The 12362-nt window shown below is 47.6% G+C and overlaps 1 protein-coding gene across 1 annotated transcript; it reads right to left on the reverse strand.

Moving 5' to 3' along the window:
• Positions 1 to 4381: 4381 nt before the first annotated feature.
• On the reverse strand, positions 4382 to 5314 carry LOC144326746 (olfactory receptor 2T2-like). The gene has a single exon (XM_077923526.1). The coding sequence runs from the start codon at positions 5312 to 5314 to the stop codon at positions 4382 to 4384; it is 933 nt and encodes a 310-aa protein (XP_077779652.1).
• Between the last annotated feature and the right edge of the window lie 7048 nt (positions 5315 to 12362).

The raw sequence follows: 12362 nt of genomic DNA on the forward strand, positions 1-12362 counted from the left end.
CTGTCTTTCTGCCCACATACATTCATTTTATTTGTTTCATTTATTTATTGCATTTATACCCCAACTTTTATCCAGGGAGTTCAAGGTAGTGGACATGATTCTCTCCCTCCACCAATTTTATCCTCACAGCAACACTATGAGGTAAGTTAAGCTGAGAGACAGTGGCTGACCATAGGTAACCCAGTGAGCTTCATGGCTGAGTGGGAATTCCAACCCTCAAAGTCCAACACACTAACCATTGTTATAGTTCAGAATTTATCTGGTTAAATTCCCTGGTGTGTGTCACCTGCTGACGTCAGCTTACAGCTGGGCGGAGACAGAAGCTTTAGAAGCTGGGCGGGACTATTCCCTGTTTGTTCAGTTCCCCCTGTGACTCTGAGGGGAGAAGGATGTTCCCTCTGTGTATCTGAGAGGGAGACATGTTTGCAGCAATGGCTGCCAGCAGTGACGGACTTTGATGCTGAAATGTTGTAATAAAGAGCTGTAAATAGACGAACCTGTCTATGTGTGCTTACAAGGAATAAGACTGCTTTACACGCTGTGTTTCTACTCTGCTAAAAGCCGTGACTGAGAAGAGACAGAAGGAGGAAGCGTGCCGGACCGCTGTAAGTGATTGATTGGGAACGTAAAGCTGTCTGAAGTCGCGGCTCTATCGATCAAGGGCCAGATCGATATATCCGAACAGGTTATGGGAGGTCAGCCAACGCTCGTAAAGCAGTCGGTGTGAGCTCCAGGAATGTTTTTGAAGTCAGCGGTCTGCGGCTGAGGAGCGGAACGGGAGCTGTGTGGATGCCGGAGAGCAGGAATGATTAATTGCCTGCTTCCGAGAGACAGTGAGAGCTTCTGATACACAGAGAGCTGGAAACTGAGACGCAGCCGATAATCGTTACTCCAAGCAAGGGAGAGCCGTAGGAGCTGGTACTGAGCACTGAGTACGCAGTAAGTACAGCTTGGGGCCCCTTGGGAGAACGGGAGAAGATGGCAGAGAGCCAGGATATACCAGTGGAAAAGCTCACTCTAAAGAGTTGGGCAACCTGGAGGCAAAGAATAAAGGGGTGGTTCCTGGTCCATGGGCTTTGGGCAGCAAGCCAGAGGGAGCCACTACCACCAACCCCCAGCGCTAAAGCGGCTGGACACGTTGCAGGCTGTGATGCTGCGTTGCCGGAAGATAGCCAGCAGAAAATGCAAAGAGAGCTGGAGATGCTCAAGGCATGTGTTGATGCTTCACTGAGACCCCACCTAGAGGGTGTGAAATCAGCGTGGGCGGCCTGGAATTTACTGAAAGGCCTGTGTCAAGCTTCACCGGGAGGCCAGAGCCCTGCAGACGCTGGACTAGAAGCCCCTATTCCCCAATCAGCCTCAAGGAGCGCTGGTGCGCAGATCAGGGGGGGCAGGAGTTCCAAAGGCAAGTTTGAAAAACTTTCCACTTGTGCTGAAGCGGAGAGCAGCTTCAGGGGGGGCGAGGCTGGTGGGAGGCGCCGTTCCAGAAGGAGGTGGGCCAAGCCAGCTGGGAGCCCCGGGCAGTGTTTTTCCACTGGAGTTCGTCGATGCTACGTGTGCAATTCGGCGCAACATCTGAGTGGCAGTTGCCCCCACCGGTGCAGAGAGCCGCGGCAGGATGTTGTGAAGGACATTTCCCATGGGAATCAGGCGGGTTTCCATGGCAACAGGCCTGGGAAGACAGGCAGGCGTGGAACTGAGCCAGGTGGCCGTGGTAAACAGCAGGGAGAAGAGTCTTATCAAGTCTCAGCGAGTATGGCAGTGTTTGAAGATGGCCGAGTGGAAAATTCCGAGATGGCCTTTGTAATAGACTCTGCAGCTAACCGCAACATGGTTCCAGAGACCCCTGCAGTCGAGAGGTGGAATTGCACGGCAGTTCCGAAGGGACAGACTATTAAGTTTGCAAATGGACAGAAAACTAGAGTTTCCAAGTGTACTAATGCCTATCTTTCTGTTTTACAGGAGACGGTGGATTTTTGTATTGTTCCAGAGATTCAACAATGTTTGTTATCTGTGCCTTATTTGTTAAGTAAGGGGTTCAAAGTTTGTTTTGAAAATGATGTCTGCACAATCTCCAAAGGGGGGAGGTTACTGGCCGAAGTGCGGAAGGGACAGAATGATCTTTTCATTCTTAAAACGTCTCTTGGAGGTGAGGGGAAGGTTGAGAAAGCACAAGCGTTGCGTGCTACAGTTCCCAACCAGCGTGCTACAATTCCCGCTCATAATGTTACATGTGCATGCGTATGGCATCAGAGAACGATTCACAATCCTTTAGAGGATTTGCAGGTGTTACCTGAGGTTGTTACAGGTTGTAAGATTAAAAATTGTCAAAGTGCCATTAATTGTGACACTTGCAAGCAGGCAAAGGTGAGAGGGTGCAGTTACCCAAAGGTGGAACGTGTAGCCACTAAACCTTTTGAGCTGGTTCACATAGATTTGTCCGGTCCTGTCAAGGCACCAAGTCTAGGGGGGGCCAGGTTTCTGCTAACTTTTCTGGATGATTTCTCGCAGAATTCCTGGGCTCACGGTCTCAAATCCAGGGAGGATGCAGCACAGCTGATCAAGAGCTGGATTGAGGGGGTGGAACAGAGGTTCTCCACCAGGGTTCAAGCTATCATCAGTGACAGAAATGCTAAGTACACTGGTTCTGCTTTGCAGAAGTTCTTTCAACAGAAAGGGATACGACACACAGTTATTTCACCCCAGCAAGGGGGGGTGGCAGAGCTGAGAAGTGGAGCTCTGGTTAAGGCTGCACAGGTGATGCTGAAAGAAGCCAGGTTACCTCCTGAGTTTTGGCTGGAGGCTACGAGGGCTGTGTCATTCACCTGGAATCGTGTCTACAACTCATTGGTAGGTGACACACCGTTCTCTTTGTTAAATGGCCGAAAACCCCAGGTTCACTTTCTGCGGACGTTTGGGACTCCTGCGCTTGTCTCTGTGCCTGAGGCTTTGCGAGGGCCAGATGGAGCCAAAGTCCAGAAAATGATCTTCTGTGGGTATGAGCCAGAAGCCCGTGCATGGCGATTTGCTTACCCGTCAGGTGATCAGAGTAAGGTGCTGATCAGTAAACACGCTGAGTTCTTAGAGGAGGAGGTGAAATCAAAGACTCCTGTTAGGCGTGATGTTCTCTCAGATTGTCTCTCTGATCCAGAAGACAGTTCTGATGAGGCAGAGGAAGAAGGGGCTGAGGCTGCTGATGACGACCAGGTCATTGACCAGGGTCAGGAGCAGGATGTGGCATCTCCACAAGTTGTTAAGAAACAGCCCAAGAGTGCGCCTAGTTCTCCTGTGAGTGTGATGGAGAGGATTCAAAGACGCTTTAAGTCAGAAGGAGAATCCCATGATGCAGAGGACACACCTGCTGATCAAAGTGAGTCAGAGGGAACACCTGAGTTTGTGCCTAGGAGGTCCAGTCGCACAACAAAGGGTATCCCACCAGAGAGGTATCAGGCCACAGGTGCGTGGGTAAGTTTCGCACAGTGCGATTCTGAAAGTTGTGAGGTGGTTCCACAAATGCCAAACAGGTTTGCCAAGGGAAGGCGCAAGGCATTGGGGAAGGAATTGATCTCACAAGGTATTACTGAAGATGTTGCACAGGTATCACGCAGGGACACAAGGGGGGTGTTATAGTTCAGAATTTATCTGGTTAAATTCCCTGGTGTGTGTCACCTGCTGACGTCAGCTTACAGCTGGGCGGAGACAGAAGCTTTAGAAGCTGGGCGGGACTATTCCCTGTTTGTTCAGTTCCCCCTGTGACTCTGAGGGGAGAAGGATGTTCCCTCTGTGTATCTGAGAGGGAGACATGTTTGCAGCAATGGCTGCCAGCAGTGACGGACTTTGATGCTGAAATGTTGTAATAAAGAGCTGTAAATAGACGAACCTGTCTATGTGTGCTTACAAGGAATAAGACTGCTTTACACGCTGTGTTTCTACTCTGCTAAAAGCCGTGACTGAGAAGAGACAGAAGGAGGAAGCGTGCCGGACCGCTGTAAGTGATTGATTGGGAACGTAAAGCTGTCTGAAGTCGCGGCTCTATCGATCAAGGGCCAGATCGATATATCCGAACAACCATGACACCACACTGGCCCCCCATGGCCAAGTGGCAGGGATGATGGAAGCTGCAGTCTAGTCTGACAAGATCTGAAGGTCCACCTTTGACTAAGAGATAACAAGGTAAAGAAGATTTGCCTTGGAAACTGAGTGATTCCTATAATTTTGTAAGCAAATGTACCATATCAGTATGGACATGTATTCTTGATTGTTCTTCCCCACCCACTGTTGCAAAGGCGTTTGACATGGTGTCGTGGTTCTACCTTAAAACCTTGAATATTTATTTCGAAAACTGAACGAGTGTGAAATTTTGTTGCCTCTCTAGGCGCCGTTAATACGCTGCGCATTTCACAAAGAGCTTCCGCAGAGCTGCTAGGACATCCCTGTTGCGCAAGCTGTAAATAAAAGGGTTGAGCATTGGGGGGACGACAGTAATGCAGACCGAGTAGATCATGGCCCTTTGCGCTGAGTAAGAGTTCATAGGGGCGGTGTAGGTCAGCATAGATGCCCCAATGAATATGCCCACGACACAGAAGTGGGACAGGCAAGTCCCTAAAGCCTTGTGCCTTCCCTCGGTCGAGCGCATCCGCAAGACTTGCACCAGAATGGCGACGTAAGAGGAAACAATGACTGAGATGGGGAAGAGGAGTAGGACCACATTGTCAAGGTATACCACGATCTCAAAGGCAGAGGTGTCAGCGCAGGACAGCTTCAGCAAAGCCGGGAACTCACACACGAAATGGTCGATCACGTTCGAGCCACAGTACGGCAGAGAGTGGACGTAAATCGCAATGACCATGATGGTCAGCGATGCTGTAGACCAGATCCCGACAGTCATGACGAGGCAGATGGTTCTCCGCATAAGGATTGGGTACTGCAAGGGCCTGCAGATGGCCACGTACCTGTCGTAAGACATGACGGCCAGGACCAGGCTCTCTGAGCTCCCCATGGTCAGAGTGAGGAAGATCTGGGCCACACAACCGCCGAGCGAAATAGTGCTCCTCTGCGTTAAAAAGTTCACAGACATTTTTGGGACCACAATGAGGATCTGGCCCATATCCATGCAGGACAGTTGACTAAGGAAAAAGTACATTGGAGTATGAAGCGAGGAGTCCATTTGGATTAGGAGGAGCAGGAGACAGTTTCCCAGCAGAGCAACGAAAGCCATAAACAGAACGATGCTAAAAAATAAGGTGGGGGTCTTTAGATGCAGAAGCCCCACAAGATGAAACTCTGTCCAGGATGTTGCATTTTCATGACCCATTGCCTCTTCCTTGGGCTGGAGCTGAGGACAAAAGGATAAGATTTAAGGAGATAAAACTCACAGAATGCCAGGTTTTTTTTGCTTTTTGCTTTTTTTTGGCTGTGTATTAATGATGATTTGGGGGCTCATGATGGGGAAGTTAGACATTATCTCACTTTCAATACTCTTTGTTGGTGCAAAAGGTTTTGGGTGGTCATACTACATCCTTTGCAATTGGTGCATGTCCAATAACTTCCTGCTGAAATTTTGCCTACCACAAAGGTTTGCTTTTGGGTGTGTGTGTGTTATTGTTCCACTTTTGTTGCTCAGTGGTGCAAGGGTGCTCCTCCAGACAGTGGTGATAATAATAATAATAATAATAATAATAATAATAATAATAATAATAATAATAATAATATATTTATACTCCGCCCATCTGGCTTGGTTTCCCCAGCCACTCTGGGCAGATTCCAACAAAAGATTAAGAATACATTAAAACACCAGTCATTAAAAACTCCCCTAAACAGGGCTGCCTTCAGATGTCTTCTAAATGTCAGTTGTTTATTTCCTTGACATCTGACGGGAGCACATTCCACAGGGTGGGAACCACCACCGAGAAGGCCCTCTACCTGGTTCCCTGTAACCTCGCTTCTCACAGTGAGGGAACCTCCAGAAGGCCCTTGGTGCTGGACCTCAGTGTCCAGGTTCAATGATGGGGGTGGAGACACTCCTTCAGATGCAATATTGCAATAGCATTGGGGGAGCATGACAGAACAATGAACCCACCACAGCAAATGCACAATGAGCACATCAATGGCACATTGTGGAATGTACCCGCAAAGCAAAGCAAAGCAAAGCAAAGCAAAGCAAAGCAAAGCAAAGCAAAGCAAAGCAAAGCAAAGCATCAGAATTCTGGAGGGGCCCCAGGTTAAATGTTTTTTATGTGGACATTTCAAACAACAACAACGTTTTAAAAGGCACAAGGTCTTCCTCTGACCCCCCCCTCAAAAAAACCCCCCACCAATGTCAGACACAACCATGCTAACACAGCCTTGTAGCACTTGTAACTTAAAGATACAGTGGTACCTCGGGTTACATACGCTTCAGGTTACATGCGCTTCAGGTCACAGACTCCACTAGCCCAGAAATATTACCTCGGGTTAAGAACTTTGCTTCAGGATGAGAACAGAAATCGTGCAGTGGCGGCGCAGCGGCAGCAGGAGGCCCCATTAGCTAAAGCGGTGCTTCAGGTTAAGAACAGTTTCAGGTTTAGAACAGACCTCCAGAACAAATTAAGTTCTTAACCCAAGGTACTACTGTATTTGGATATCAATGGCTGATGGTAGTTTCCAGCAAGTTCATAGATCTCCATTCAGAAATTTCCTAAGTGTGCTGGGCCAGGGCTGCAGCTCAGTGGTGGAGCATCTCCAGGGTCAATCTTCCAGTAGGGCTGGGAGAGACTGCCCTTTCTGAAGCCCTGCTGTCAGTGTTGGGAATTCCATTCCGCCCTTTGCTGCATATATGTGGATTGTTACATGTCACATGTCTGTTTACATTCCAGCAGAGATTGCTGGCGTGAGCGGAACTTCCGCTCTGTATTACTTTTGTTTTCTCTCTCCGAGAAGAACGGCAAAGAGAGAAGCCATGTTTTCTTTGTCCTGATTTATGTAGAATAAATGCGTAGTTTAGTATCGTATCCACGCCTCAAGCCTGATCTGTTGTGCTGTTAACCCTGCTGAGTAGTGCGTGCTTAAGCCTGCATGGCAGCTTGAGTCACAGACGCACGTTGGAGGAGCAGAGATCGATGGATCTCCGCAGCGGCAAGGCTGACAGGGGAGACACTCCAGCTGGGGCCAAGCCAGCTGGCTTTTCATCCCCCGATTCCGACAGTCAGCCAGTGTAGACAATCGTGAGCTTAATGGACCAGTAGTCTGACTGGGTATAAAGCAGCTTCCTATCTTCTAAGATGAGGGACGCGGGTGGTGCTGTGGGTTAAACCACAGAGCCTAGGACTTGCCGATCAGAAGGTCGGCAGTTCGAATCCCTGCGACGGGGTGAGCTCCCGTTGCTCAGTCCCAGCTCCTGCCAACCTAGCTGTTCGAAAGCACGTCAAAGTGCAAGTAGATAAATAGGTACCGCTCCGGCGGGAAGGTAAATGGTGTTTCCATGTGCTGCTCTGGTTCACCAGAAGCGGCTTAGTTATGCTGGCCACATGACCCGGAAGCTGTACGCCGGCTCCCTCGGCCAATAAAGCAAGATGAGCGCCGCAACCCCAGAGTCAGCCACGACTGGACCTAATGGCCAGGGGTCCCTTTACCTTTACCTAAGGAAAAGTGGGACAGTCTAGGATCAAATCAGAAACCAGGACGGCTTCTGCGGGAATCTTTTGCCCAATGTGGGGCTTGAACAGACAATCCTGGGATTTAAATTCTCATGCTCTACTGCCTGAGCTATCACACCAACCACATGTTCCATCAATTTCTCTAGAAGAGCTAGCCACTTGCTTAAAGCTGCCTGCTCACCATACATTTAAAGCAGATGAATTCCCCCACGGATTCTTGGAAACTGTACTTTGTTAAGGGTGGGAAAGAGCTGTAACTCTGTGAGTAGTCAAGGGGGTTGGACTAGATGACCATTGGGTCCCTTCCAACTCTATGATTCTATGATTGTCTCTGATACGGCCTTTCAGATATCTGAAGACAGCTATGATTTCTCCCCATAACTTTCTCCTTTCCAGGCAAAACAGCCCCAAGGCTTTCAACCATTCATCATAGGACTTGGTTGGTTCAGATCCACCCTTCGCAACAGCAATAACAAAAAAAAGCACATACCTTCATGTGTTCCTATATTAGCAGAAAGAGAACAGTTTAGATCCTTGAAGAGCTAGATTTCCAGCATTCAGTTCAGCCCCTCCTCATGACCCCACACATTCTTAAACACAATTAGCTCCTTAAAGGACACAGCTTAGATGGATTACTATGGACCAAGCAGATCCAGGCTTCTATACAGACCCTGCATAAAGCATCAGAGAGCTAACCTGTGGACAGACGCTCTCTCCTCGTAATGTACCTTCTGCCTGTTTCATCACAGCAACCTATTGAACGAAAGGTAGGAAGGTTTCTGCCAGAGATCTGACATCAGCGACTCTGGCGTGCTGAAAGGTCTTAGACACAATTCCATCTAAATACTGCACGAAACAGAGCTGAGCTCCCTTGCTGATGACATGAGTCCTTTGGGTAGAAACGGGTGCTTATTACTTATAGTTTCTAGTTGTATTGTGACCAGGGTGAAATCCCTTGAGGAAAACTGTTTTCTGTTACTTTGATCAGTCCTAAATTGAGACTGGCGTTTGCATCACTAAAGCCACTCAAGGTTTACAAAGTGGGTTCCAGTAGGACATTCTGGTTGATTGCTGGCTTTCGGGAATTTGATCCCCAGTCTTCAATCAATGAAGTGTTGACCGTAGTGGCAAGCATCTCGAAAGGATTAAGCCCTTTAAGGCACCTTGCCATAGCATAGCACATGGGTGCTCATTGAGATGCTTCTGCATTCGCCTGTTAAGAAATATGAAGGGACTTCTCTAAACGACATGGAATCTGTCCATTTGCTAAATCAGTCTGGGATTCCCTTAATTTTCAGTATTCCCAACACCATTTTTCTTTCTTTCGGGTCTCTTCACACAATATTCTAGAGTAGGACTGTACTGGACTGACAAGGGCCATTTCTCAGCTATTCCACCAAACTCAAACTGTGAGAGCCAGTGTGGTGTAGTGGTTAAGAGTGATGGACTCGTAATCTGGTGAACTGGGTTCGTTTCCCCGCTCCTCCACATGCAGCTGCTGGGTGACCTTGGGCTAGTCACACTTCTTTGAAGTCTCTCAGCCCCACTCACCTCACAGAGTGTTTGTTGTGGGGGAGGAAGGGAAAGGAGATTATTAGCCTCTTTGAGACTCTTTAGGGTAGTGATAAAGCGGGATATCAAATTGAAACGCTTCTTCTTCCTCTTCTTCAAAATCCAACTGTGGAGGCAGCATATAGCCAGCATGGCTGGTAACCATCAAAAACTTCCTCCATTAATTGGTTCAACACTTGTTTAAACCCATCCATGGTGGTGATCATCACTGTTGGAGCAAGTTCCACAGTTTAGCTATGCACTGGGTGAAGAAGTACTTTTTTAATCCGCCCTGATTCTTCCAGCATTTGGCTTTATTGGAAGCCCACAAGTTCTGGGCATCCAGAAAGAGGGATATTTTCTCTCTCTATCCATCTATCCACCATCGATTTATATAAAGGTGATTTTATTAAGGTTTCTCAGCTCTGTATCAAAGATCAACATTTTCACTTTGTAATGTTAGTATATTATAAGGTTTAATGCCGTTTACCTAATTTATTTTCTCCTCTGTAAAGCTCAACCAAGAATTTAAACAAGATCTCCCAATTAAAGGAAACTTATTTGCTATGGGCCTGAAGAACGAACCTTCAACCCTAGATTTTCTGTGTGCTGATAGGAAGGGGAATTGCGCCCAACATGGTCGTTGTTACAGAGGGAACTAAAGTTAAAAGCTTCAATGTGAGACCGTTTCTGCTACATACAAATCAGGCTTAGATTTGTTCTCTGAACAAGGCAATACTGGCACACTGCGATGCAAGCAGAAGTCATTCAGCACATGCGAGGAGTTGAATACCGCCCTCTGAAATAAATATTGGTTTCTGAAATAAATGTTCATTTCTGAAATGAATGGTTGATTTCATTGAGCCTACTCTGTGTATGAAGTGTGGAGCCAACCTTTGAGTGGTTATCCATAACCTAAGAGACATGACACAATGTACACATAAGCAAACCCAAAGTTTCTCCTAGGTAATTGAAGGAGACCACTGCATGTGATCATAATGTAGTTGGGAGTGTGATAGACAGGCCTTGGGGCTGCCTCTTGGTGACCCAGCAACCAATGAAAGTTGGCAAGACAATCAACCAGTCAGGAGAGAAACTAGAATTTAAGTTACATGCCGACAGCATAACAATCATATAAGGATGTTGCAGGCGTACAAGGTTTCACAAGTTAGCTAAATGTTTGAAGGAGTTGAGTGGGTGTTTCTGGTTAGAGCTCTGATAGCTATTCTAGGTGGGGAAAGCCTACATAAGACTTGGTTTGTAAGAGAGTGCTCTTCAAAAGTTTATCTGTAAAGAGTTTTGTTTTGAACTAAACTTTGTGCCTTACCTGTGAAACCATCAAGCATTAAACCATGGGTAGGCATGGGTAAGACACATTCTACTCATGTAAAGAAGAAGAAGAGTTTGGATTTGATATCCCGCTTTATCACTACCCGAAGGAGTCTCAAAGCGGCTAACATTCTCCTTTCCCTTCCTCCCCCACAACAAACACTCTGTGAGGTGAGTGGGGCTGAGAGACTTCAGAGAAGTGTGACTGGCCCAAGGTCACCCAGCAGCTGCATGTGGAGGAGCAGAGACGCAAACCCGGTTCACCAGATTACGAGACTACCGCTCTTAACCACTACACCACACACGCTGATTCCCGGACAGTCTGCAGGCCGGACTGAGAAGGCGATTGGGCCACATCCAGCCCCTGCACTTTAGGTTGCAAACCCCTAGTTTAAACAATCGTTAACCTTTCTGCCTCTGCTTATCTCACACAGAGAAGCTTCCAGTAGCTTCCAGAACCCTCTTGAATGAATTAGAATAGGAAAGCTATCTACCCATTAGATCAATCCTTTCTGCACTAAGAAATGCAAACTGACATGATGATGGTACAAAACACTGAAACTATTTTGTCCTGGAATGGTGTCTGATATGCCTTGGGTCTCAGGTACTTGAGCCTAGCTGCCCCATAGAAGAGTCCCACCACTACCAAGTGGGTGAGGCAAGTGCCCATACTTTCTGACTCTTTCCTAAACAGCGGGCACCAAGACTTGCAGAGAGGTCTCCAACCAAACCGCTGCTATCAGAGCCAGGCAGATATTCCTCCTAGTAAGGACCGGATGTTGCAAAAGCTTGCATATGGCCCCATACCTGCCATAGGACATTGCTGCAAGGATGAGGCATTCTGCCGTACCCGTCATCAGAGTGGAAAATATCTGAGCTGAACATCTAGCCAGAGAAATGACATTCATCTTGCTTCCAAAATCCACAACCATTTTAGGGCCAGTGGCAAGTGTTTGACAGATGTCCATGAAGGCCAACTGGCTAAGGAAAAAATACATTGGAGGGTGAAGAGCAGAATCCGCCTGGATCAGATAGAGAAAGAGGCTGTTTTCAGAGAGGACCGTGCCGTGATGAACATAAAGACCAGCAGAGCAAAGAAAAGAGCGGGCAACCAGGTTTGGCTTTAAAAAACTCTCAAGAGTAAATTCAGTCCATGATGTTGCATTGTACTTTCCATTCCTTTTACTGCTGCCTCACAAGAGTGCAATTATAGGCCACATTCAGGTTTCATACAAGCCAGGTCTGGGGCTGAAAGTATAGCCTATATCCAGACCAACACGGTAAATGTAATAAACCAGGGTTGCTATATTTCAGAAGGTGAAAATCCAGACACTGAAGTTGTTTTTTGGCCAAAGTTGTTGAGGTTTTCTTAGTTTTGCCCAAATTGGTTGAGCGTTTTTGCAAAATCTCTCTCTCTCTCTCTCTCTCTCTGTGTGTGTGTGTGTGTGTGACATTTTTGAGCTATTTTTGAGGATATTCGCCAAAATCTAGACTTCCAACATGTAATGTCAATGATGGTGGGTTCAAAGCAAACCAGATCCACAGTCTAAGTACAATGGAAGCATTTAACTGGAGCTAAATCAATACTAAGGGACGCGGGTGGCGCTGTGGGTAAAAGCCTCAGCGCCTAGGGCTTGCCGATCGAAAGGTCGGCGGTTCGAATCCCCGCGGCGGGGTGCGCTCCCGTTGTTCGGTCCCAGCGCCTGCCAACCTAGCAGTTCGAAAGCACCCTCGGGTGCAAGTAGATAAATAGGGACCGCTTACTAGCGGGAAGGTAAACAGCGTTTCCGTGTGCGGCTCTGGCTCGCCAGAGCAGCAATGTCACGCTGGCCACGTGACCCGGAAGTG

The sequence above is a fragment of the Podarcis muralis genome, chromosome 2 (assembly GCF_964188315.1).
Source record: "Podarcis muralis chromosome 2, rPodMur119.hap1.1, whole genome shotgun sequence".
In the NCBI taxonomy this organism is placed as follows: domain Eukaryota; kingdom Metazoa; phylum Chordata; class Lepidosauria; order Squamata; family Lacertidae; genus Podarcis; species Podarcis muralis.

Excerpts from the sequence above, each read along its gene's own strand:
- LOC144326746 (XM_077923526.1), bottom strand. The coding sequence starts at position 5,314 with ATGGGTCATGAAAATGCAACATCCTGGACAGAGTTTCATCTTGTGGGG.